At 37.1% G+C, this 25,161-nt stretch overlaps 2 protein-coding genes across 5 annotated transcripts in view; one reads left to right on the top strand and one right to left on the bottom strand.

Annotated features, from left to right (window-relative positions):
* The window catches only part of JMY (junction mediating and regulatory protein, p53 cofactor), a 131,347-nt gene that overhangs the window by 2,664 nt on the left and 103,522 nt on the right, over nucleotides 1–25,161 (bottom strand). The gene's annotated exons all lie outside the window — the stretch shown is intronic.
* HOMER1 (homer scaffold protein 1) overlaps nucleotides 1–25,161 on the top strand; it is an 88,068-nt gene that overhangs the window by 34,787 nt on the left and 28,120 nt on the right. For all 4 annotated transcript variants that reach the window (XR_007904629.1, XM_051788111.1, XM_051788112.1 and 1 more), the window contains exons 4-5: nucleotides 31–123; nucleotides 6,108–6,250. Coding sequence is in view for 3 of the 4 variants with exons in the window: in XM_051788111.1 (XP_051644071.1) it covers nucleotides 31–123; nucleotides 6,108–6,250 (236 nt within the window). In the remaining variant the exon portion in view is untranslated. The remainder of the gene's footprint in view (nucleotides 1–30; nucleotides 124–6,107; nucleotides 6,251–25,161) is intronic.

Genomic DNA, 25,161 nt, shown 5'->3' with positions numbered 1-25,161 from the left:
TTTTTTTTTATTTAACATATGTACCTTCAGTTTGCTGAAAAATTTCAGGAATTCAAAGAAGCTGCACGAATAGCAAAGGAAAAATCCCATGAAAAGATGGAGCTAACAAGTACACCCTCTCAAGTGAGTCTTATTGCCTGATTCAAGTATTGTACTGCATATCTGTTCTACTTACTGTATTCTTACACAGACGTGTATTAAAAATTAACAGGGTATTTCTCAGTTATTGTGAATCCTCTCATCAGTCAGCAAGAACGTCAAGTCTCAAGAATACATTTCGCATACACTGTAGAAGTATCAAAGGACTTGCTTTAAAATAAAATTTGGCTTTTTTTATTTTTTATTCCTTTCCTTGAACTTTCCAAAGAAAACGAGTAGACATGGTTCTGTAAGTGAATCTATAGTAAACACTTTTTGTACATTTTCTTATTTTATCCATGAAAATTCAGGTGTTACACTGTAAATAACTTTTATAGAACAATCATTGCAACAAAAATGAAAGTTAAAACAGTAAACTATTTTTACTTATTTCCTACTGTGTAGTTTTCTCTTGTGAAATGTGTTAAAGGGAGATGAGAGATTCACATGCTTGTTCTGGAGTTTTATTAGTTAGCCATGGTGTACAAAAAGAGTTTATAAAATGTATGTCAAAACATGAATGGGGTTAATATAGACCTAATAGGAGGATAACTTACTATATTCACATTTACATTAGTCATGCTGAGAATTAATTGTGAATACTTGAGTTCACTTTGAAAAAAAAAATTGCATGAGACTTTTCTATGCACCATGTATTCTGCCCTCCCACCCAGTATTTTTGACTCAGTGTTAGCTATTTACTTTGCTTTGAGCGGTAGTAAGTAATTCTTTCTCTTGGAGAATGCAGCAGCTTTAAAGCTGCAGCAGGATTCCTGAGTTGAGTATGTTTAAGGTAGCTGAGTCTTTTTTTTCTGGGGAATCTTTGTTTGTTGAACCAACGCATCTCTTAAGTGCTTTGCACTGTAATAGGCTTGTGATCTTTGAAGGAACAAGGATGGCAGGCAGTTTGCAATATGTTGTACAAATAGTTTTATTGCTACCAGAAAGCTATATGTAATGGCTTTCCAAGAGGAATCAGTGGAAACCAGAACACACACAATTCATAATGTTTTCCCAGTAGGCATTTTGCCCAAGTACTAGATTGGCTTTTGCTATTAACGGAAGCCTGCTTGCTCTACTTTAACAGGAGAAAAATCAGGCAGTCTTTTTTTATTAGTTTTCTTGACTGTCTCTAAATTTATTATAAATTCCACAGAGACAATGGAAGTGTGTATTTCAATATAATACACTTGTTGATAACATACACTTGGCTTTAGAAACAGTAAGTGCTTTAGCCAGGCCTCTAGTTTCTTGATGTTATAAGTAAAAAAATTACTGTGCTTCTCTTTTTACATGCTGATTAATATTCTGGACTCAGAAGTTAAATCCGACACTGTCAAACTGAGTGACTTATTACCTGGTTTGGATATAAATTTGAACTACTCACTCAGAGACAAGATGCTTTCGTCTAGCAGCTCCTCAGTGTTAAAGCTTTCTCTTAAACTCTATGAGCTATTAATATTGTTCATTTTCCTTTACAGAGTTCCTTTTACAGCTGAAACCTAACATTTTATACTGTAGGCAGTTACAGAAATGTTACCTTGAGTGATTTTATAATGCCTGTTGAGGGCTGCATTATGGCACACTTAGGAGTAATTTCCTATTCAGGGCTTGCTTTTCGTCTCTTGGTTTTCGCTGTGTTGATAAGCTGGTGTGTTATTCTGAATAATACAGTTAGTGCAAGTGCTGACACATGAGCATAGTAGTCTTCACATTCTAGTTTCTCAGAGAGAAGGGAATTGAATCAAGAACTTCAGAGTTTGGAACAGATGAGAAGTGATGGCATCATGGCAAGCTGCATCTCTTCTATGGCACTGGGACTCATTCAAAAAGTTTTATGACTGAGAGGAAGAGGGTACTTGGTACTGGGCAGGGAAGGTGGGACCCTAGAGACATTTGAAGGAGCACCTGTGTCATTTTCATCATCTACCAAGAAGTGGCTGCAAGGCAAGTAATTCAAGTGTTGCCTTTCTCAACCGTTATGTAGTTCTTTTTTGCTTTTTGCATAGTGATCAATTGCAGAGAGGGAGAGTAAAAGAGGAAGGACATATTTTCAGTGATCAATCAAGACTTTATAGGAACCTAGCTTTTTAATGAGGCTTTGATAGGATTGACAGGGAGGACATTAGAAGGTAGCATGTGAGATTCTGTGTAATGGTAACCCAGTTATCTACAAGTGTCAATCCCTCTGCTGTCTTGGACTTGCAGATATCCTTCTGCACTAAATTAGTAATAAGTAGGAAGATACATATAAAAACTAGAAAATACACATGTCAAAACTGAAATAAGGTTTTATTTGTTTATCTTTGTATGGCTTTAAAAATGTCGTAGAATCATAGAATCAACCAGGTTGGAAAAGACCTCCGAGATCATCCAGTCCAGCCCTTGATCCAACACTGCTGTGGCTACTAGACCATGCTGCTAAGTGCTACATCCAGTCTCATCTTAAAAACCTCCAGGGATGGTGAATCCACACCTTCCTGGGCAGCCCATTCCAATGTCTGATTACCTTCTCTGTAAAAAATTTCTTCCTAATATCCAACCTAAACCTCCCCTAGCAGAGCTTAAGACTGTCCTTATTATTTACCAATTAATTTGAGTCCCAGATATGATACATTACCCACCCTCTCTACTACACAATTCTAAAAGAGAAACTAAGTGCATGTGCCTTTTTCTGCCTTGTTATGCCCTTACAGATTGAATCCACAACTAATGTAACAAAACACTGCACAAGGTACTTGCTGTTCACTGTTGTTTTAGACAAGCCTGCAAATACCACTGGTACACGTTGAGTTTCAATTCTGAATGTCCTGCAAAAACTTGTGACTCTGCAGAGAAATAGAAAACAAAAGATAAAAGCATAAATATCTCAGAAATTGAATATGTATTTGTAGTTCAAGTACTGACCAGACTTTAGCCATGTTAAAACTTAAGAACAATCTTGCCTGAAGTCCACTGAAGTTAGGCTGTTTCTCTCAGGTGTTACAAGCTTTAGCAAAGTGTTGGTCCTATAAAGTGCCTCTATGGCAGGAAGTAGTAGTTGCATGGGTTTGGTTTCATCTGATGGACTATATTGTTTGGATTTTTTTGTGTGTGAAACAGGTAGAAAACAATACGCAGCCTACTTGGCAGTTACTTCAGTAGCAGGAGCTCATTTTCCCATAAGCAATGCTGCTGCTAATTTTAAACTCTGCATGCCCACTTGAATACTGCATATTCTTGTCCTGTTTACCAGCAGGCTCTGCTTTAATTTCCCAGATATATATCAGAGAATAGATAAAATCACCATTTACCTTGACTATAAAAAGAACTTAAGCTTGTCCACAAAAAGACAGTGGTCCGAACCAATGAATTATGAGAGAAGTGCTGCTTTTTTATTTGTAAGTCCCATTGAGTGCACGGTGCTTTCTTGAAATGAAGAGGAAAGCAGTGTTTCAGTGCCAGAGAACCTGTATTTTTAACACATCCATTAAGATGGATTCAACCCCATTCATTAAGATACATTCATATAATAGTACACACTTTATCCATACCTGGTATATCTGGAGGCTTGGGTCTAGAAAGAAGTTGTCTATTTTGGGACTTCTAAGACCACCTATTTTGGGACTTCTAAGACCACCTATTTTGGGACTTCTAAGACCACCACCACATAGGTGCATCGTCTGGTGTCCGTTTAACTCAGCCTTAGATAATAAAAATTTGTTTAGATAATAAAAAATTGTTTATATAAAACTAAAATACTGGCTCCCCTGCTCTGTCAGCTCCTATTTCCCAGATATATCTTTTAATATAGAGAATTATTTTGCTCTTGTCATAAACTCATGGATCTTGCAGTGATAAGCCACCCATGCTGTATTCTCAGTAACAAGCTTGGCCATGCACTAAGAGCAACACTTTGATCTGGATTTCACTGTGCTGCATAAAGCAGTAGCCTGAAAATTTTATTTACCTCCCCCCCTTTTTTTTTCTTTTTTAGACTAACCTTAATTAGGTTTGACTGCAGAACCAAAGAGAGCAGTTTATGCATTTTGCAACTGCACCCCTTGAGACTTGAGGGGTTTCAGCCCAACCAACTGGCATCTGAACCTCGGTTGATTTTCCTTTAAGCAACACCATACTCTGGTAGATTTTTGACCTCAGTCATTTCTAATTAAGACCTTTGTTAGTTTCTGAAGTTGTGTGGTGAGTAATTTACTCAAAATAGTCTTGTCTGTGACTCTGAGCCCCTTCTATGCAGAATAAGGAATAGCTATTGCCTGAAATATTTTAGAATCACATCATTTTAAGTGCAAGGTTGGTTTAGCAAAATGGTCCTGGTTTATCACCTGTTGTCTTTTTCTTAGTAGAAGTAGAAAATCTACTTAAAATTAAGGAACTTTCTGGGATGTTATATGAATTTCTATACTGGAACAAATGTTTCACATGTATTATAGTGTCTGAATCGGTAACTGGCAGACTTATGCCATTGATAATCAGTACTAAACAGAGAAGCACTATGAAGAACAGTTGTGCCAGAGAAGTGTATGGAATACTTAATGAAAGACAGTATCATACTCCATAACAAAACATGCTGGACTTGGTTTCGTTTGTTTGTGATTTTAGAACCACCAACTCCTTTTATCTGTTCCTTATTTAGTTACTATTAAAAGATGGTTTGATTTGTGCTGTGTACTTATTTTACTTTAAAGACTCTTTTGTGAGCACACATGGAGTTTTTTTAAGATGTTGAAATCTAAGACATCTTTTGATGAGTACCTCACTGTTACGTTTAGTGAAGAAACTGTAGGCACTGTCATTTTTATACTGCTTGGGATTACCAGAGTCCTGCATACCCATTAACAGGGCCAGAGGTCCTTTAGACGGTGCAGATCTCTGACAAACTTGCACATTTCTTTCCTTCTACTGAAATAATTTTTGTGCATTCACAATTCAACATTTTAATAAGTGGGCTCTGATTTTTATATCTAATAATAGTGTTGTAGGAATTTTGTCTTAAATGTATAAGCCATCCAGATTTTGTAGGGTGTGGTGTGTAATTTTTTAGAATACCTAATGTAGTTTGGAAAGAAGAGGAAAGAGAAGAAAAACTTTTAACTTCATGAAGGCTTTCATTTATTGTCAGTGGAAACAGTTTATCAAATATATGTCCTGTCAGGGAATAATAATAGACATAACCATGTATAGAATAATTTATTTGCCTCTTTATTTTACCAACTCTGTTCTCCTTTCACACTTAATTGTACATACAAATGTACATACTGGCCTGATGAAGGGTAATGTAAAATGCACCATTTTACACAAATGCACCAAATGCACAGCTTTCTGCTGTGAGGCAGACATTAAGATTTTTTGGTGTCCAGTTACATAGCTGTATCAGAAGCTATCTGGGCATAGGTGGAGCATCCTCCTTCCCAGATAATACCATGACCATCAAGAGCTAGACCAGACTAGGATGCCTATGAAAATTTTGCCTGTACTTTGCTGAACAAGCATTCTTTTCAGATGGCTCATAGGTGATACTGTGAACACACCACAAGTGTCCTTCCACTGTTCACATTGGTTGATAAACAGTACAAAAGCTAGATTTTGAAACAAATATCAGAATTGTTTGTTTCACTGTGTTAGGATATACAGTATGAGACAAGAATCCTGGGTGTCAATAGTCACCCACTGTGTATGAGGATGAGGGCTGAATGTAATACCAGGTAAGAGAGAGGTCTGTAATAAGTGAAAAGAATTCATAAGCCAGTTGTGTTTTGTACAAGATAATGTGAATCTTATGGTAATATACGTCTGTATTAAATGCATATGATGAAATGTGACCATGAAGGATGCTGGACATCTGAAACTCATATTAATACTACCTAAAATTTGTGTATCATTTAAGAATTAATATTAGTGCTTTTATGCACATAGCCTTCCTGAGCAAGTCAATTTGTAATTTTGATGTGTTGTTTGTTTTACTTAAGGAATCAGCTGGAGGGGATATTCAGTCTCCTTTAACGCCGGAAAGTATTAATGGGACAGATGACGAGAGAGCGATGCCAGAAGTGACGCAGAACTCAGAACCAAGGGCTGAACCAACACAGAACGCATTGCCATTTACCCATAGGTACAGATTCAATTCCCACATCCTGATTAAGTGATCCCTATCTCCTTCCTTGTTAAAGGGACCTTCTCCCATATTGTGTGTGGAAAAAGGCAAACCCACTCCTCTCCCAAAAAGTAGACCAACTTTTGGATTTGCAATATAATCTGTGTTTTAATTTTAAAAAAAAAGTATGAGAAAAATTCTTGGAATAAGATTTGGGGGAACATTACTTTGTAATCAGCTATTGAACACTGGTTAGTGTAGGGGTCCCTTTAACAGGAATCATTATTTCAGTGTTGGAGATCTTAGTAAAATTACCTGCTTCATAGAATATTCCAATTAAATTATTTTTGCACACATTCTTTAAATGACTGATGGGACTGGATGTCAACCTTTTGTTGACAAGTTTTTGGAAGAAAAGGGACTCTTGCAGCACTCTTGGATTATGGAGTTTAAAGCAACCTTTAATTGAACAGTTCTCTGACAATTGTAAAATTTTTCAACTTCTTTCAAAGTACAAGAGAAGTGTAGGTCTGCTTCAGACTGAATTATAATTTGTTGCACTAGGAATGCTGTGCTTTGTTATTCTTTAAGAAAGGTAGGAGGTTTTATTTAATGATACAAAGTTACAATGGATATACCTTGCCTGTTAGAAGTAATTATAAATGAGTCCCTCTCAATAAAACACATAATGTATTGGGACCATTGAGAGTAAGTGAAACATTTAATAAACTTAGAACACAGCTAGAAATACTAGATTTAGTTTTTTTTAAGCCTTGTGTAATTCCATTTAAGTAGAGTTTGGGCTCTTGATCAAAGGTTAAGGAATACTAGCACATCAGATATGTCAAACAATTCAGAATGAGCTGAGGTGAAACTGAAATTGTGCAGGATGTCTCAGTTTTTGTAAGAGAATAATACTATAAAACAGCTGGAAAAATAATAGACATTTTCAAATGAGAAAAAAAAAACAACAAAACCAATCTCAACAGTATTTTTTTTAACAGAGTGATTGCGTTTATTTTTATACTGTCACCAGTGCATCTATTATATGTTTTAGAAGAAAGGGTGCACTGTAAAAGTGCTATGTGCATGTTGAAGGAGCATACAAATGTTGCACATCTGTCAGTGTTCTGTAATGAGTTCATTTAAACTGAGTGTTGAAATCCTCTATCAATATTTTTGTGAAAATAAGCTGTGATAAAGTCCACACATGAATAGCATGGTTTGTTTTTTCAAAAAATAATAGCTTGAAGATCTCCCCTCTGTTCAGCATATGTAAATATGTTTTCTGGTATGTCAATATAGTAACTAAGTTTGCTTTCCACTGCGCATGACTGAAACTGCTCTGAAACTACGCGGTTGTCATTACTGATGGTGTAGAATAGATATTTCAAAACTTCTAGATGCATTGCCTTTTTCTATCTACTTTATGTATGCAGTGAGAGCCTAGTTTTAGATTTTTATTCTGTTAAATACCACTAGCTATAATTTGTTTTCCAACAATAACTCTGCGTTTTGAAATTCACTTCTCATGTTGATTCTTAAAAGACCAATGTTTTGTCTTGCTAATGGTAGCTTCAAGTTTGTTAGTGATCTCTTACTGAAGAAAACCCAAGTTTTTACACCCTTTGAAATAAAGTAATTTTTGGAATAGCTAAGGGTTTTATTATAAATAAGTAAAGTTTATTTATTTATTATAAATAAAGATGCATGAAACACATGCACAAAAGAGATGGAAAGTGAAGCCTTCAGGAATGTGTTTACCCTGGTTAAATGGGCATGTTTTTGTAGAGACTTTTCATAATAATAAATTAGCAACTGGGTAGATACACCTAGCCGCCTGTGCTGTCTGAAATGATGTTCTCATGCAGGCAGTCTGCTTGCCCTGACTTAAAAGGAAAATAAAATTGAAAACCTTACACCCTGATCATTAGAGAATCCCTGGACTTCTCACAAGTTAAGGGTACAGAAAAGTATTGTGCTTATCCTTGTTCCAGGCCCTTCTGATGACATGGTGTGTATGTGGCACTCCATGTGTGATGGAGAGGAGTTGCTGAACTAAGCCCTTTTCTTGTGCACCCTGGTAACTTCCACTGCTCCTGAACCTTTTTCTCCTGATCTTAAGTTTCAGCAAAGGTGAAGTTTAATCAGGGTTTCAGGATGAGGAGAGTAATGCTGGAAGGGCATTTCAGTGTCATCTTCTTTGTGGAAATAATTTTTACTTATTTGCCTTTAGTCCAGGAGCTGCTAATCAGCCTCTAGATGCTTTTCAGAAGAAAAAGCATAGTGGATTTCCCTGAATGAGTTCAGCTGTAGGTTTCATCAGAGTCACTAAGGCTGAATTGAAATAACACTACCATAGCAAGTTCGTTTATTAGATAAACAGGAAAGCTCTATTCTACTCTGGCATTGACAGGACATGCTTATCCTGTTAAGAGTGAAAAGAAGCGGTCCTCAGTGTAGGTTGGAGCACAGGGAAGGCATATGTGGGGCTGCATGGAAGGAGCCCAAGCAGTCATGGTGCAAGTGTTGGAGCTTTCTGTGCAGGATGAGGTGCTGCAGCACTGTGTGGCAAGAGTGGCTGGTGAGGTGTAAACTGTGTTGCTGCCAAGAGGGTCAGCAAGCACAGCAGAGTGCAGGTGTCTCTGTGGCAGATGATACGTAGGGGAAAAGGTTTGGAGGAGGCTACTGTCAAAGCAGTGGTTTAGATAAGGCATTTCATGTCTTTGTGTGAACTGGAAGAGTCTGACAGGAGAGGAAAAAGTCAGAAATCAAAGTTGTGGAAGTCATGCTTTAGTTTACATCCCACTGCTTGTCATTTTTAATCTGCACACCTGAAAAATGTTCAATTGGCTTTTGTTATAACACGTCTTCACTGGCCAGAGATGTCTTCTTCTGCAAATGTTCTTCTCTGCATTCATTATGCCTTAGTGTAAGTAGTTAAAACTTCTTATTTCAGCAGCATAGGTGTAGACTACATTTGTATTTATAGATATTTTCTGACCACTTATACTCAAAAGCCAAAACCAGCATTACTTAAGTCACCAGAGTTTTATTAAAACTCAAATATCTTCTTATTTTAATAAATAATTCTATGTATTGAAGTTAACATTCTCCAGAATATGTCTAAAGTCCCATTCATATCCCATGAGCGTGGTAGGGCTGAAGTCTAGTTGCTTCAATTTATTCTCATCTTGAAAGTCCTAATGCTCTTCACAAGCAGTGTAACTCAAATCAACTGCTTGAGATAAAGGTATTAAACAGTAAGAAGATAAACTCTTATAATTAAATATCTTGCCTTTTTTAAACTATGCATGATGGTTAATACTGAACTACGAAGTAATATTATTGTAAACTCCGATGTCCTATAATATGCCATATAGCCTGAGCACTGCTCTCGTGGTTAAATGTTGCCAGAACAACTGGAAGTAAAATGTAGCCTGAGCTTGCCACTAGAATTTTTAAAAATCTTGTCTGAAATACTGGTCGATCCTTATCTGAACAATAGCTGGTCAAGGAAGACTTTTTTTCTAGCAGAGACTAGATTATCAAATCTGATATTTAAATAATTAAGACTAAAAAAATTATGAATTTTTGTTTTAAGTACATATTTTTGTTTTTAAGTAAATTTTAGTTTCCTCAGACGTCTTTCTTGTTTAAAAAATATTTTCCACATTCTTCAAGTTGTGATTTTTTAGTTTTTCTCCAACTAAAATTGTTGATCATAAAACGGGGTTTTGAGAGAAAAAAGTTGCTAAAATTTTAACTACTTCTGATGCAACTGGCTTTTAAATAGAAGTTTTCAGATGACCAAGAATTTTATACTATGCACCGTAAGGATTAAAACTTTTCATAAAACTATTCAGTTTTAATATTTGAATTATATTCTAAGGCTGAATAGTGTATATGGTGAACTCTACAGCTGCTGCTTTTTGATAACTGGTGAACTTGCTCTTTCACTCTTGAAGAGAATACATTTGTTCATAACAAGCTTTATTCCAGTTTTAGCACCTTAAGAAGCTGATAAAACACATTTTCAGAAAAAAATATAAGAGGATTCTTCTGGGACAAACCTTGAAAATCTTCGATTTTCTGTCAACCATGACTTGTACCTGTTACCTTTGTTTCTTGTAATACGTAAACTTGGAATTTCTATTGCATAATGTTTTGATCAGACAATATGTGTGTGTGTGTTTGTTGCTTGTTAGTTGAAATTCCTATTTTTATATTCAAAGGAATTCTTAAGAGGGAATTTTGACTCATTGCCTTAGTGAAAATGGACTTAATTCACATGATGCTTATATTTTAGATATGTTATTGTCTAGATAGTTTACTATTTAATAATGGTGCATGTAAATCCAATGCTGTACAACAAAGAAAAACCAAAAATCTTGCTGCTAGATCATGTTCTTTCGCTGCATTTTCATTAAAAGTTGTACGTAGAAATCTCTTTAGTAGATTTTTCACTGTGTGTTTTAAAACTGCTCACTTCTACAAGCTTAAACAATGTAGTTGTGTTACAGTACAGGTACTTTGTGAATCATATGGAACTGTTAACTTGGCTTTAAGGAAATGTTTTGAGTTAATAATTATTGTGGTGTTTTGTAATTTGAATTTATATTCAAATCCTAGTATTTGGATGTTCTGTGTAGGATTATGCATAGCTTCCTTACCAAGTAGTCCTGAGGTGTGCATTTCTTTATTTAAAATTCTTTGTTTTGAATGCTATTGAACCTGATCAGAGGATAATTCATTGTTGTGAGATAGCTCACAAGCTCTGTAATCCAAGCTCCTGCTCAAAGAACAGCTATGAGACCAGATCAAGCTGCTCTAAGCTTTATCCACTTAAGTTTTGAAAACCTTCTGTAATGGAAACTGATAAAGTCAGGGATTTTTTGAAAGGTTTCTGTATAACATAAAAAGCAATAACTGTCTTCACATTGCACATTACTATTATGAACTGTGATATTTTAGGGCACACCAGCCGAATTACGGTGAATTCAATTGCTCTGTTGAAAAAGATTACTATTTCTTGAGTCACTCTCAGAGAAGAAACTCAAAGGTGATATGTTCCTGCTGTCAGTGTAAGCAAAGAACTGGTTAATATAGAAACTTAGACCTAGATCTTGACTTCCCCTCAACCAACATTTGATGTTGTGAAGGCCATAGCTGTACTGTTCTGTGGCCTCTTGTGCTCTACTAGCAGGAGCCTGGTGCTCTCCCCTCCTTCCCTGACCCAGTTCTTTCTGCTTCCCAAACTCCTGCACTTCTGCCTAAGCTACTGGGATCTAGCTAAAGTAGGGTCTCCTTCAAAATAAAAGTTCTTGCTAGGAAATTATTAATTTGGAAGGAAAATTTTACATTGTGTTTGTATAATTACTTTTTTATGTCTGACTTTCCTGACTTCGACAATTTCTGACAAATTCTCTAAGGTATCTTTGGAATACCTAGTAAACCATTTTCATAAGATATCTCTAGTCTGAAAGGAGAGGTGGAGAGGAAGAATGACCATGTTATATGCGTTGCTTAACTCTTCAAAATTAAGAATCTCTGGAACTAACAGAGCTAATTTTGATAGCTGAGGGAATGGCTCAGAGCAAAAAACTAAAAATAATCTGATGCTTAAGAGAGTAATTTCACCGTCTCCCTTGAGCACCTAGGCGTTTTCTAGGCAATTCTCATGTGAATTGCCCGCTTCCTGATGTTTATTTAGTGAGAGCTCCAAGGGAGTGATGCAGATGATGTGAACTGGGTGTTTGAAATTAGATGATATAAATACTATCCTCAGGGACAAGTAAGCGCTCTTGAAACATACCTGTCAAATACACTGTTAGAAGAGGAATATGATTCTTATGCTATTTATATTAAAAAAAACGCAAACAACCCAAGCCAAAGAAGTATTACTTTTACGATGTAATTTTCCCTCTTTAATCACTTACATAAGGAAAAAGAAACCCTGTTTAAAAAAAAAGAGAAAGACAGAGAAAGAAAAAATGGAGAGAAAGAAAGAAAGAGAGAAAAAAAGAAAAAAAAAGAAAGAAAAAAGGAAGGAAGGAAGAACTATCTTGATTAAGAAATGAATTTTCATTTTTTTGAAGTAAGTCAATTAGATTCAACCTATCCAAAGTATGGATGACATTAAAAGATTGTTAATACTTCGGCAACTGTAAACATTGCCTTTGTGAGTTGGGATGTGCGATACTTAACACTAAATCAATTCTGTAGGGTGAGTGGTTTGGGTTGGAGTTTTTCGTGGTGCCCATTATTTCACAAACATTACTTATGTTGATATTCTCAAGAATACATTTTTTGAACTGTGTTACTCATTTTAGGAGTCTACTCTTAGCATGCAGTGACTTTTTTGGTCATTTTTAGGCAGTGGTGGGGGGGGAGCTATTCTCTTTATTTTAGATTTTCTGAGTCATTTAGTTGACTAGTGAGCTTTTTGTATTGTGCATTTTGATACCAGTGTGACTACTTTTTTAAATTTGTGAGCAGTGTCTGTGAAGTTTGTTTTATGGTGTGATTTGTACATATATTATTTAGAATCTGTCGATTTTTGAGTTGCAAGATCAAACATGCAATCATCTTTTCAAGAAGAATTATTAAAGCAATGTTTCTAGAAGATCTTATGTAGACAGTTGATACCTGATGTCTTCTTTACTCCTACTTCCATCAGTGGTTTTGATATTGTTTAGTGTCATCATAGGAAACCTTTCAACCAATAAGTAGGGATAGGGTATAAGGATTAGGATTAAGAGAACTATAGCAGCTTCCCTATGAAGGCAGGCTAAGAAGGTTGGGGCAGTTCAGCCTGGAGAAGAGGAGGTTGCATGGAGACCTCATGGCAACCTTCCAGTATCTGAATGGGGCTTACAGGGAAACTGGAGAGAGACTCTATAGTGAAAGGACAAGGAGTAATGGATACAGATTGAAAAAGGGAAAATTTAGGTTAGATAGTAGCAAAAAATTCTTTATTGTGAGGATGGTGAGATACTGGAACAGGTTTCCCGGGGAGGTTTTGGATGCCCCAACCCTGGCAGTGTTAAAGGCCAGGTTGGACAAGGCCTTGAGCAACCTGGTCTGTGGGGAGGTATCCCTGCCCATGGCAGGGGAGCTGGGACTAGATGGTCTTTAAGGTCCCTTACAACCCTTAACATTCTATGACTTTATGATTCTATAAGCTGCAAACTGAACTTTCCCCAGGCACCATAAAGGAATCCAAGGTTCTGTCTGTAATACACCAGAGATCTCTTTGGGGTGTCTTTTAAAACATTTTTTTTCAAAACTGAAAGGTGACATTAGTTTCAAAGTGAACAGCCACAACAAAGAAATGTTGCAGGTCTCAATACACTATTCTACAGAAAAAAACACATTGAAAAAATTTGAGAGAAGTCAGTTTTGTAAAATTGTTTTTCATTTTAAAATTATCTGTGGAAAGACCCAGTCCTTTGAAACTACAAATGTCATACTTTCTTCAGATTGGAATCCTCACTGCACATGTACCATTTTTCAGCCTCCCAGTAAAAAAACAAAACCAGAAAGCCTGTAACACCTCGAGTTGCCAGGGGGAAAAAAAACCAAGATGCATAGCTATTGATCTCCTGAGTCTCAGTGGCTTTTCAGATAGTCATGGCCCTTGAGAAAAGAGAACATTTTTCAGAAACAAAGGTGGAGGGGATGTTTTGCAAGACAAACATACTTTTTACCAAATCTGATCACATAAATGTCACTGTCTCCTCCTCAATGGGGATAGGAAAGGTGATGCATGACAGTATTTCTTAACCTAGGCACTGTGAACCATTCATGCCCATACCTTCAGCCTGGGATTAAATCTTGATGAGAAAGTGGGGGCTTTCTTCAAAGCCTGGAATTTTGGCCATTTGTAATGAGATTTTCCTATGTCAGACTGTTCTGCAGGTAAGAGTATCACAAAGTTTGCACCTGTCTGCACACAGACATGTTTTACCTCTCTAAAGAGACCTCTTCAACTTAAGCCCCAACAGCCACTCAGAAGTGTATGTTAGAAAATAAAGGACTCCTTAGTAGCTGGTGTGTAGCTGCTTCATTTCAAGTGCAAGACTTAGTCCTCTTATCTTTGCCAACACAAAATACAGCGCTTATGCCACCATCTATAGGGGTAGAAAAATGCTAAAAGAACTTTTTCAGACTTGTTCATTTACTGTTTTCTGTCCCTAAATTGACTTTGTCATTTTAATGTGTTTCTATGAAACACAAGAATAGTCTAGTGGTGCATTTCAGGGTACATATTCCCATCCACATAGAAATTATTGAACAGGTTACAGAGTTTTAGAAAAAGGAAATTAAAAAGAATTAAAGATTTGTGCAGAACAATCTGCATCACTATCACATTTCAATTTTTGTGTATTTTACTCATCTCAGGGTTCACTTCATGTCAACTTTGGAATTATTTATTAAAATCAGTGTATAGAACATGGATGAACTTGTGCAACTTACAGTCAAGGTAGTCGTGGAAGAATGCTTCTCTCATATGCCATCGTAAAGGAAATTGAAGTGTTGCTGAAGAGTTTTGAGTTTAAAGTCCACAAGTTAAAAACAGCTTTAAAAACCCTCAGACACCAAAAAACCTTGGCTTTTTGTCAGTTTTTTTATATTAAAATATAACAATTCATAACAACAGTATAGTCTCAAAATACAGCCTTACTCTTTTAAAATCCACATAAACCTGCCCCCCAAGCCATACTTTCTTGAGTATTTGTGAAGTGTATGTTTTTAATGAAGGAACATGTCTAGTTGTTCAGTTGCTTGAGTACTTACATATCTTCACTGAAATGTTTCACAATGAAGGTGATGAGGCACTGGAATAGGTTGCCCAGAGTCATTGTGGATGCCCCATCCATGGGAGTGTTCAAGGCCAAGTTGTATGGGGCTCTGAGCAACCTGGTCTAGTGAAAGATGTCCGTGCCTGTGGCAAGGGAGGTTGAAACTAGGTGATCATTAAGGTCCCTTCCAACCCAAGCCACTCTATGATTCTATTCTAAACCAAACAAACTAGCCTGAATCTTGCAGTTAGTGGCTCTTTTAAAATGTAGGGTCTTTATCACATTTTTTAGGCAACGTGGCCAAACCCAGTGGAATACTTGAAGGAAGTATTTTTTGGAAGTGGGAGGGGGTGAAGAAAAAAGGCTGTAACTGAGTACATTTTAACAAAGGTGAAGCTCCGTTGGATGCATATGATTGATATAAGTTAAGACCTCTTTTACCAGCAAGTTACTCTGCTTTCTGTGTTATTTCAGGTGTGGTGGTGGATCATATGTGGACTTCTCCTATGAGAAACTGCATAGATAGAGAAGTATAGATAGATAGATAGATAGATAGATAATCTGCTTCTGAAATCTGATCTATACTCTATGGTTACAGTTTCACTGCCATCTGGTAGGCCTGATGATAAACAGACAACTATGATGACAATGTTAAAGACTAATTAATTACTATTCTTGAAACAGTATAGAACTCATTTCTCTCAAACTTCCAGGCAGAATATAAATAGATGTAACTTCCTCCTTTAACATCTCATATTGAAGATGAAGTGATCAATTTAGTTTATGGATTTTTATATTCCTTTTAGAACTCACTGTATTACTACCTTCCTATCTGCCCCCTCTCCTTGCAGGAGAGGTACACTCTGGAAACAAAGGAGATGGCTAGCATCATCTTCTGGAAATATTTAAGCTTAAGAGCCAGTAATTCATTTTATTCCTACTGTCATTTATAAGAATACTACTAGAAATGCAGTCAGGGAATTTATATTATATCTGACCTGAGATACAAGATGCCAAACATCTTAAATCATAAAGCATTTCTTGAGTCTTGCTGAATGGTTAATTGTGGATTCCGTTAACATACTACATGGATCCCTACATCCATCGGCTTTGCTATTTTTAAAGTTCTTAAATGATGTTAATGAAGCCCACATGGACTTCAAATTAGCTAATTTTAGCCAATTAGGTACCTTTATACTAGAGGATTAGCATGGAAAGCCAGAGTCAATAATAGCTGGCAACAGTTATTTAAATTACTAGTTCTTTTTCATCAAAGATATGAGATAGAAGTTCTGCTGTACCAAATTCTGCTTGGGTTTGTGTGGCACATGAGTTCAGGAGGTGGCTGTGGCTCCTGTTCCTTTATTACATCTCTGATCCCAGAGTAAAGTTTCAGAATGGGCAACTGTACCTTGAGCAGCTGGTACAGGCTCCCCCAGTGGTTACACCAAATGGAAGGTTAGATAGGGCTGCATGAATGCTTCTGTCCCCTGGAATATTTTTCACTCCCAGGTGAACATGGCTTAGGAACTAACTGTTCTGTGCCCATTGATTTCACCAGTTCAGAGCCAGCACACAGTTGTCTACGAGGTGCAAAGAAACCATGATGAACTTGATGAAGCCATTTGCTGTTCTGTGATATTTATTGATAGGATTCCGCCAAATAAATTACCTCTGCCCACTTCTTGAAAGAACACATATCTAAAAAATAAAGTTTGACAAAGCATAGAAAAGCAGTTTAGCAAATTCTTTATATTAAAAATGCATAACATGAGCACTAACTTAGTGTATATTTTAAAAGGATTATTTCATATTTAAATTAATTTTTTTACAAAAATAGCTTTCATCAAAGTTATTTTTTCTAGAATTTACCTGGAATTCATAAAATGCATATATATATGTATGTATATATGTACGTAAGACATATCTTTGAGGGATCATTTGGCATCCCTGCAAGAGATGTAGGACCAAGGACCAGGAGCTCTTGATTTTCACATGAAGTGAAGAAAAACGCTCAGTTTCAAGTCTAATCCAAAAGATCCATGCTGTTTTACTAATACAATACTCTGTAAGTGTCTTGGTTTTGTCAGATGAATTAAGATTGCTGAAGATTTATCCCTTATTTAGAGAGAGGGTTTACAAGTAAACCAAGTTAAGGTAATAATTCCTTTGTAGGATGCTGTAGCCTAGGTCTTCTGGTGGACAACCAGCAAATTCTGCTACATCCATGTGATACTGAGGTCAAAAAATTACACCTGATGCCTGATGCATTTCATTCTAGATAGGCACCTGCCTAAGACTGGGCAGATGAAGTGCCGTGTTTGGATAGTTAACCTTTTAAACAGCTAAACGCAGAGGGGATGGGTTTCATCCACTAAGCCTTCTTTCCCAGGTCCAGCCTTTATTTGTACCTCCTGGCAATGTTGTGATCCAAAGTTTTGCTTACTGTTTTCAACTGAGGCAACACAGTGTTGTATTCTCTGACATTGTGGTCACCCTACCATGGCTCCCTGATGAGATGTTTCAATTACTCTCCCTATTCTCCAGCTTAAGGTTCCTGCACAGATAGCATAAGCCTCAAGACTAAAAGCTCATTGATCAAGTAGAAATCCAAAGGTGCTTTTTTGTAAGCCCTTTCAGGATGTGTCTGTCTGAATGTGCAAACAGCGTTCAGGCTCCAAGTGAACAAGTTGTGTTATTGAACGTAATTGTGTCATGTTGATTATTTTCTGTCACACTGTAGTAGGCAGATGCCTTGCAGTGGGACTTTGATAGTGTCAATCTCCTTCTGGCAGACACAGGTAGAGTTAGGCACAAGCACATATAAACACAGAAGTGAACTATTTTGTTGGTCAAAAGTATGTCCTTAATATATTCGCTTTTTGAGATTAGAAGAATAAAATGGGGAATACAGATAAATGGAGATCAACATGTCCTCTAGTTTTCCATTATCTTTATGCTTTGGGGAAGGTTTCTGTACCTAAAGAATCACATCTTTTGAGCTCCTTTATTAGCACTATAGATGTCAGTGACATTTTATAGGACAGACAGGAGGTGGTTTGAATTGATCAGTGTTTTGATCACAGAACAGGAGGCTCTGCTGAGATGAATTTAAGTTGCTGAATAGCACTTTGTTGAAATGTGGACAGCTGGCAATTCGTAAGTATTCATCAAAGTACTTCACAGTGACACCAAACAGCCATCAAGTTTTGTCTGTAATGAATTGAGTTGGCACAAATCAGCAATGAACTAGAATAGGAGAGTTTTTTAATCAGCTCTTAAGCCATTTGGCAAATGATGGAAGCTAGAGTTGGGTGAAGGTGCTGAAATAAAATGCCTGGAATGTCTAGAACTCTGTTTCTTCAAGTATACAACAAAAAAACTTTATGTGTGGTCCACTTCCTCTGATCAGCTTTGTTTGTATGGTAGTTGCCTTTGCAGATTTTACTCTATGGCATGGTGATGTAATGATGTTCTGTCTTCCTGATATGAAATGCAAAGCATTTGGTTTCTAAATTAAAGTTAGAATAGTGAAAACCATTCTTCTGGGAGACTGCAATCCCATAGGTAATTAAGAAGTAATTTTCTTCAAATAACATGGCTCAGACAAAAAAACCAAAACAAACCAAACCCCTGAAAGTGAATTGACTGAATTGTACTAAGTTATCCAACTCTAGTAGTTTGCCAAAGGAAGAAGAATTAAAGTTTTTTTTCTACTCAATATAGTGATAATAGGTATAGAAATAAGATATGATTTTGTTGTCTGAAGCCAAATGCATGTAGGCAATACATTCAGATTAATTTGGCCTGAATTTTAAGAGGATGGCCAAAATGGTTTCCTGCATGCCTGAAGTGTGATCTAACTGATCGCTGTATATGACTGTGAATTACCTGTTCACTTTATGTAGGAAATACTTTGGAATTTAATGTATTTGTGTGATGACACCAATGGTGTAGTGCCTTCCTTCTGTACTCTTCCAAGATTTTAGCATTCTGGTTTAATTCTACTTTGGCACTTTGGGGATCATTTGTGCTGGGCTTATGTTCAGCACAGTGGGAGGCTGAGGAGAGCTGGCTTTTAAACATCTTCATATCATGGTGTTTGCCCTACCCTTTCCTTAGTCTAGGGGCCTTATCAGGGAAGATGAAATAGAGCTTGCAATATTAGAAAACAAACATGCTGAAATGTGGCACATAGGCATAGCCTTGTGAAAGAATGAAAGCTCAGCATCTGCTGTGCTGACTGTGAACTCACAACTAGCAGAACTCACGTGCAACTTCATTCTTTCCCTGTTAGGTTTGTGACGAGTTAAGTAAGATGGGACAGAGAGAGAAGAGAGGAGCCAAGCTTTATATTCTTCTTTGAAACTGTTACATCAATTAAATGTTGCATTGGGAAGAACAGATCTATAAATTACCACATTTTAACTTCCAGCTCAGTTCTTGAGACAAATGGTCTGCATTATTCTGAAAAGATGAAGGAAACCTAAGATCACTTAGTCTAGACTGAGCACATGAAAACTATCAACTCCAGTTAATTAAGGAGGGTGCCATGTTACGTTTTTTCTTTAAAAATGCGATTTTTTACAATAAGAGAGAGAGAGGAACTTATATAGGGTCTTCTTCCTCTGAATGTTAACCTGTAGTTCATGGGAAAAATACGAGTATCAGAGACTTCCCATGTATTAAATTTATTCTTTTATTTCACCCATTTAATTTGTTTTTAGTAAATTTGTCTCTAGGATCAACATAAGGCAAGCAATTTAGTCACTTCTTGAATTCAGATTTGGTTTAAACAAGGCAAATTTAATACTTTCATTCTCTTAAAGAACTGTAATAGGAAAAAAATAGGAGTTGCAGTATCCACTTGTGTTACAACTCACTTGTGAGTTGTTTTTTTCAAACCTATACAGTCCATAAATGCTTTACTGTGATATTATGTGACTTACTGCTTGTTCTTCAGAGTACTTTTGACATCTCCATAGATGGTTTATTTTGGACTTTATATGTAGGCTATTGACTCTTAAGCAATTGTATGGCTATTACAGAAGATAAATGAAACTTAATTAAATTTTCAATGCTCCTGCATAGCTTCGGTTCCCTTAATGGAATAAGCTTATTTTGTTGTCAGCATGTAAACTGACAGTTCATCTCCTCACTAACTGTGCAATTAATGCATGTCGTATTTACTGGAATAAGCAAACTGGCAACTGTAAAGCAAAAGTGAATTGCTCCAGTAGTCATTACTTGATATGGTAAAATAATCTAATGTACTACCTGGGTGGAGGCCAATTAGTCATAATTCAGAATCTTTAGGTGACTACCTAATCACATAGAACTATTTCTGTTGGTCATTCTGTAAGAATGCCTTTCTGCTGCTGGTAGTGGAGTTGTGAGGCCCTGCAGCTGTAATGAGTGTTCTGCTGAGACAGGAACCAGCACTAAGGGGTCTTAGAGGATGAGCTGTCCTGTGGTATCAGTAACAGAAGGTTTAGCTAAGATCTAAAATAGGCACTTGTAAATCTTTCACACTGAGCTACTTGTAACAGCTACTCTGTCTTCAGCAGCGGCACAACACACTCCAGTTACAGCTGTGATGGAACCTAGAAATGCAGATAGAGGCTCGTTCTGAGGATCTCCGCCACTGACATGTGGTGTCTATCAGACATACAGGGTTGGGAGAGGTCCCTTTAGCCCTGTCACTGCTCTGCATGTAGCTGGGGTCGCCCAGAGTGTAGCTTTTACTGTCTTCACTCTGCTATTGCAGAACTGAAAATCTGTGCTGAGCTCCATAGAATCAACTTGTACCTGCCACAGCCTCATGGGTCACATCTATACTGCTAAATAAAATGTGCCTTGGCTCTGAGGGCTGAACTGTTTCCTCATGTGCAGCAGTGATACTGGATCTCTTCTGTGCCTATTCAGTGTCCTTGCAGCTGTAAAACACGGTTACTGTGTTTTGTACAGAGTCCCTTTCCAGTTTGGCATACTTGCAATGATTGGAGGGCTTCATTGCCACCCACTTGTGCAGTATTCTTCTTGCACAAAAGCACAGATCTACACTGCATGCCCAGGAGTATTTCAAGTGGGAATGGGAGGTTTACAGATCCCACAAAGCCTCAAAGATTGTAGAGATGGAAGGGTGCTAAACCTGACTATGTACAAACTGTGCTTAGAATCTCCCTGGCCAGCTGTGACTTGCAAAGAGTGCAAACTCCCCAGTCCACACAGCCTTTGGAAACTCAGAGGTTTTTGGCCATGAGCAGGAGTTGTCCTTGTCCTTACTACCACAGCATTTCTGTGGTAAAGCTAGGGAAGTTTCTCAAACTCAACAAGGTGTAATTGAGAGCACAGTTCAGAGAAACTGTTAAAATATGAATAGCAGTCAATAAATGAGAGCCCTGGTGGGAGATGTGTGGGAAAGTCAAATACTCTGTTCTGTTACATTGCTGAGAGAGTGCAGTTTGATTCTGTGCACACACAAATTGTTGTTATTTTAGGATTTTTTTGAAGAAAATTGGGGGTTTGTGTAGCCAGGGGCCTCAGCAGAATTAAATCCATACTAATTCAGAGTGTGAATTTGCAGTTAAACTACTTTAAATTCTTGTGCGTACAGATGAGTTCCACAATGAAAGTGGCCATAATTCAGATCATTTTAGTGTCAGGGTCGTTGTGTCCTAGTATTGGACTTGCTGATAGCCACATCATCTAATTGCTTTCTTAAAGTGATTAAGTGCCATAGATGCCAGAGTCAATTTTACTTTCTTTGCAGCCAAATACCTAGTCATTTTAGAAAATAGGATGTAAGTTCCTAAATAACTTTGTTGCTTTTGAAAATGTAACTTCATTGGAGTATTTGATGTATTCAGCACCATAGCAACAGCAAGGAATTATGCTTAATGTTCAGTGCACTAAAAAACTTACTTGGTATCAGTTGTGAAAAATTATGAGGTGCATTACAGATCTGAGAATACACTACTTCCAACTATGCCAATATGCAGTTTCAATAAAGGAATAAGGGCAACTTTTTTTTTTTACTTTTTCAAATATGTGATAAGATTTTAGGTCTGCAAGGTCTCATAGGCATGAGAATAAAATACTTGCAATGATACTGGTAAGTAATCTCAGTAAGGGAGCAAGGCAAATATTTTTTAATATTTCAGAGAATGTGATAATTGTTAGGTTGATAAGGTTTTAATGATTAGTGAAAAAAAGCTAGAAATTAATTAGCCATGCTTGCTCTTTCAAAGAGCTAAAAGTTATGAGAAAGAGCTACTGTTTTTTGTTTTTTCTATGGCCTTCATGAAGAGATAACCAAATATCTGTTTAATATGTAAAATTAAATGACTAAGATAAAAATGAGATCTTTTTAAATTAAAAGTTGAACCTCTTCAGAGAAATCAGGGACTTATCTTCAGGTTAAATATAAGTCTTTTGCTTTGTGATACAGTGTACAAAAACATGCTTAAAACTGTTCCTAGCAGTGCAATTTTAATGAGAAATGGAGTTCAAATGTCGCCTGTGTAAACACATCCAGCGTGAAGTAACAGACAATACAAGAAACTTGGAAATGTTGTTTTTTCTTTTTTGTTCCCCCTTTTAACTTTGGTCAGGACTAGGACCTAAGTCCCTGATGGGTAGAGATCATTGCTGAAGCTTTAATTTTGTATTAATACCTGATGGAATGCATTTCAAGAGCTCTTCTGTTCTGTTGACTCTTAGCATTTCAATAAGCAGTGAACACCACCAATACTTAACCATTTTTAGCTCTGGCTTTGTTGCCTTTTGCAGGAATACCATACTGAGTTACCAAAGGTAATATTTATGATAAATTTCCCTTCCTTAAAAAGAATTTCATATCCAGTCTATTCCCCAGTGGTAAGTTCCCATATTGAAAGCAGTGGTGTTTTCTATAGGCCCTGTAATGAATGAAGGCTGTATTATAAAATACAGAGCATGGATTTAGATGGTGGATCTAAATAGGATATAGCTATCAATTTGCCATGCATAGTGGTCTGCTATATAGTGGAAAGAGTCTATATCAACTTCCTTTGTGATTTTCATCCATGAAGTCTGCAAAGCTAGTGATCCTTCCCAGTGAGCTGATAAGGCACAGCACAGGAGCTGCCTAAGAGCAGGACTGCCTGTAACAGAAATGGAAAGGAAACTCTTCTCCTGTCCGTGGGCTCCATGGGTACTCTTGGCGATTGGGAATGCAGTCAAGAGCATGGTCAAGCTGAAAGACTATATGAAAGTGAAAGATCATGTACGAAACACCTTGAAGGAGAAATCTGTAATATATCTCCATATATGGAGCTGCCCAAATTTGCAGAAAAAGCTTCTGCATTTGTCTTCTACACTGATACAGAAATTAGGAGTTCAAGTACATTGTAGCTCAGAGTTGAGAAAAGGGGTGTGCAAAACAAAACAGTACATCCTGGAGTGGGATAAACCTTCAACATTCATACAGAATAATAGACTCCCAGAAATGTAATGCTCTCACCTGCTGATTTCATCCATCCAGCTGCCTTTCTCGCTTTCCAGCAGGTGTGTGTGGCTTTGATAGCAGGCACCTCACTTGAAGTACAATGTGATTCAAGGGCCTCCTTCATCTCTTTTGCTATGAGCTGATTCACAACCATGTTTCCCTGGTTTTGTGCTAATGTAACTCCACTGAGATCGTGTAGATATTCCTTATCCCAAACGGAAGAACAAATCTTTCATGCTCTGTTAATGTTCCTTCTTCTCTCCTCGGGGGAGCTATCCTCCTTTGCTAAAAATTATTTTGAATACTCTAATTAAGGATAAGGATCTCTTTGAATATTAATTAGTTTTTCATTGGCCTTACTCAAAATATTTAACTCAAAGCAATTTCCTGGTAATTATCTCTGGATTATAATTTTGAGAGGCGTTACTTTTTTTTAAATGAAATCCAGTTTATCAAATAAGACTTCCTTTTGTATGTGTCCAGTTAATCTCAACTACATATAAACCAATAAGCAGTAGCTGTGAAGATGCAATTTTTTTTGTTTCTTAAGTTTTCTTCTTACAACACCTGTCGTTCTTACCATAGCTTTCCCTCTTTTGCTATTCTTTAATTATTTAACTGAACAACTCTGTCCCTCGCCTTGTGTACATAATGCAGAGTTTTTTGAGTGGTTTAATCTACTGGGACCATACAAGCAGAAGTTCTGTACAAAAGTTAAAATGGCAGAACAACTCAAAATCATTGCTCTTCTTGGAATGGTGGGATAGAACCTAGTCCACTCCACTGCTCTTTCTTCAACTTCCCACTCATTGTAGGGCTCCTAATTAGGTATAATTCAATAGAGGACAAAAGTCCCTTCTGTTTCCAATTTCACTTTGAATATTCAAGAGAGAGGGAGAGATTTCCATATCATTATCAAGGGCTTATGGTGCTTTTGACTAGCAAGTGGACAAAGTCCCCAAAACCATCTTGTTTAAATACTTTCCATCATAAAGTAGCTTTTTGAAATCTCTGAAAAGGGGTGAAATTACAAAAATTCCTGTTTAAATCAGGACGTAAACTGAGGAGATTAGGTTTCATTTTCAGAATGAATGAGAGGAGGGTTCTTGTGAGCTTTTAGGAATACCTTGAGGGATGCTGCAATCCTCCACTGTGCTAGCACAGTCAACATCTCCATCTAATCAGTCACATAATTTCAATGTAGGCAGTAGGAAGTGTAGCTTGTTGCAGAGATCTCACCCTTCCAACTTTCATCATTAACTGACGCTTATTTAATATGGAGGACCTTTTGCAGAATTGCTTTCCAAATGCACTGTAGAGTTTTACATAAACCAAATACTTGCCTTACACTTCCAAAGAGAAGAAGCGACACTACTTGTGTTCAGTGGTCTTCTTGGATAGTACTGCAACAGAACCAAAAGGTTCACAATGCCCCTGTACTTCATCAAGCATGAAGAGCTGCTCTGTAGGGCTCAGCAGCCAGGCTATCAGAAGGGATCACCCCTTGCAGCCAGCACAGCCAATACATTGTTACCAGCTGGTTGATATACCTCTCCTGGTGTTTGGTAATGCTCACTCCAGCAGACTCTTGGGCTGCTTCCAACACATGCCACTATTTATAATCTGGGCAGTAGCTA

The sequence above is a fragment of the Manacus candei genome, unplaced genomic scaffold (assembly GCF_025592945.1).
Source record: "Manacus candei isolate 608988 ecotype Guabito, Panama unplaced genomic scaffold, ASM2559294v1 h1tg000024l, whole genome shotgun sequence".
NCBI classification, from domain to species: domain Eukaryota; kingdom Metazoa; phylum Chordata; class Aves; order Passeriformes; family Pipridae; genus Manacus; species Manacus candei.
The sequence above is the reverse complement of the archived record's forward strand: the minus strand, read 5'-3'. Positions and strand labels throughout refer to the sequence as shown.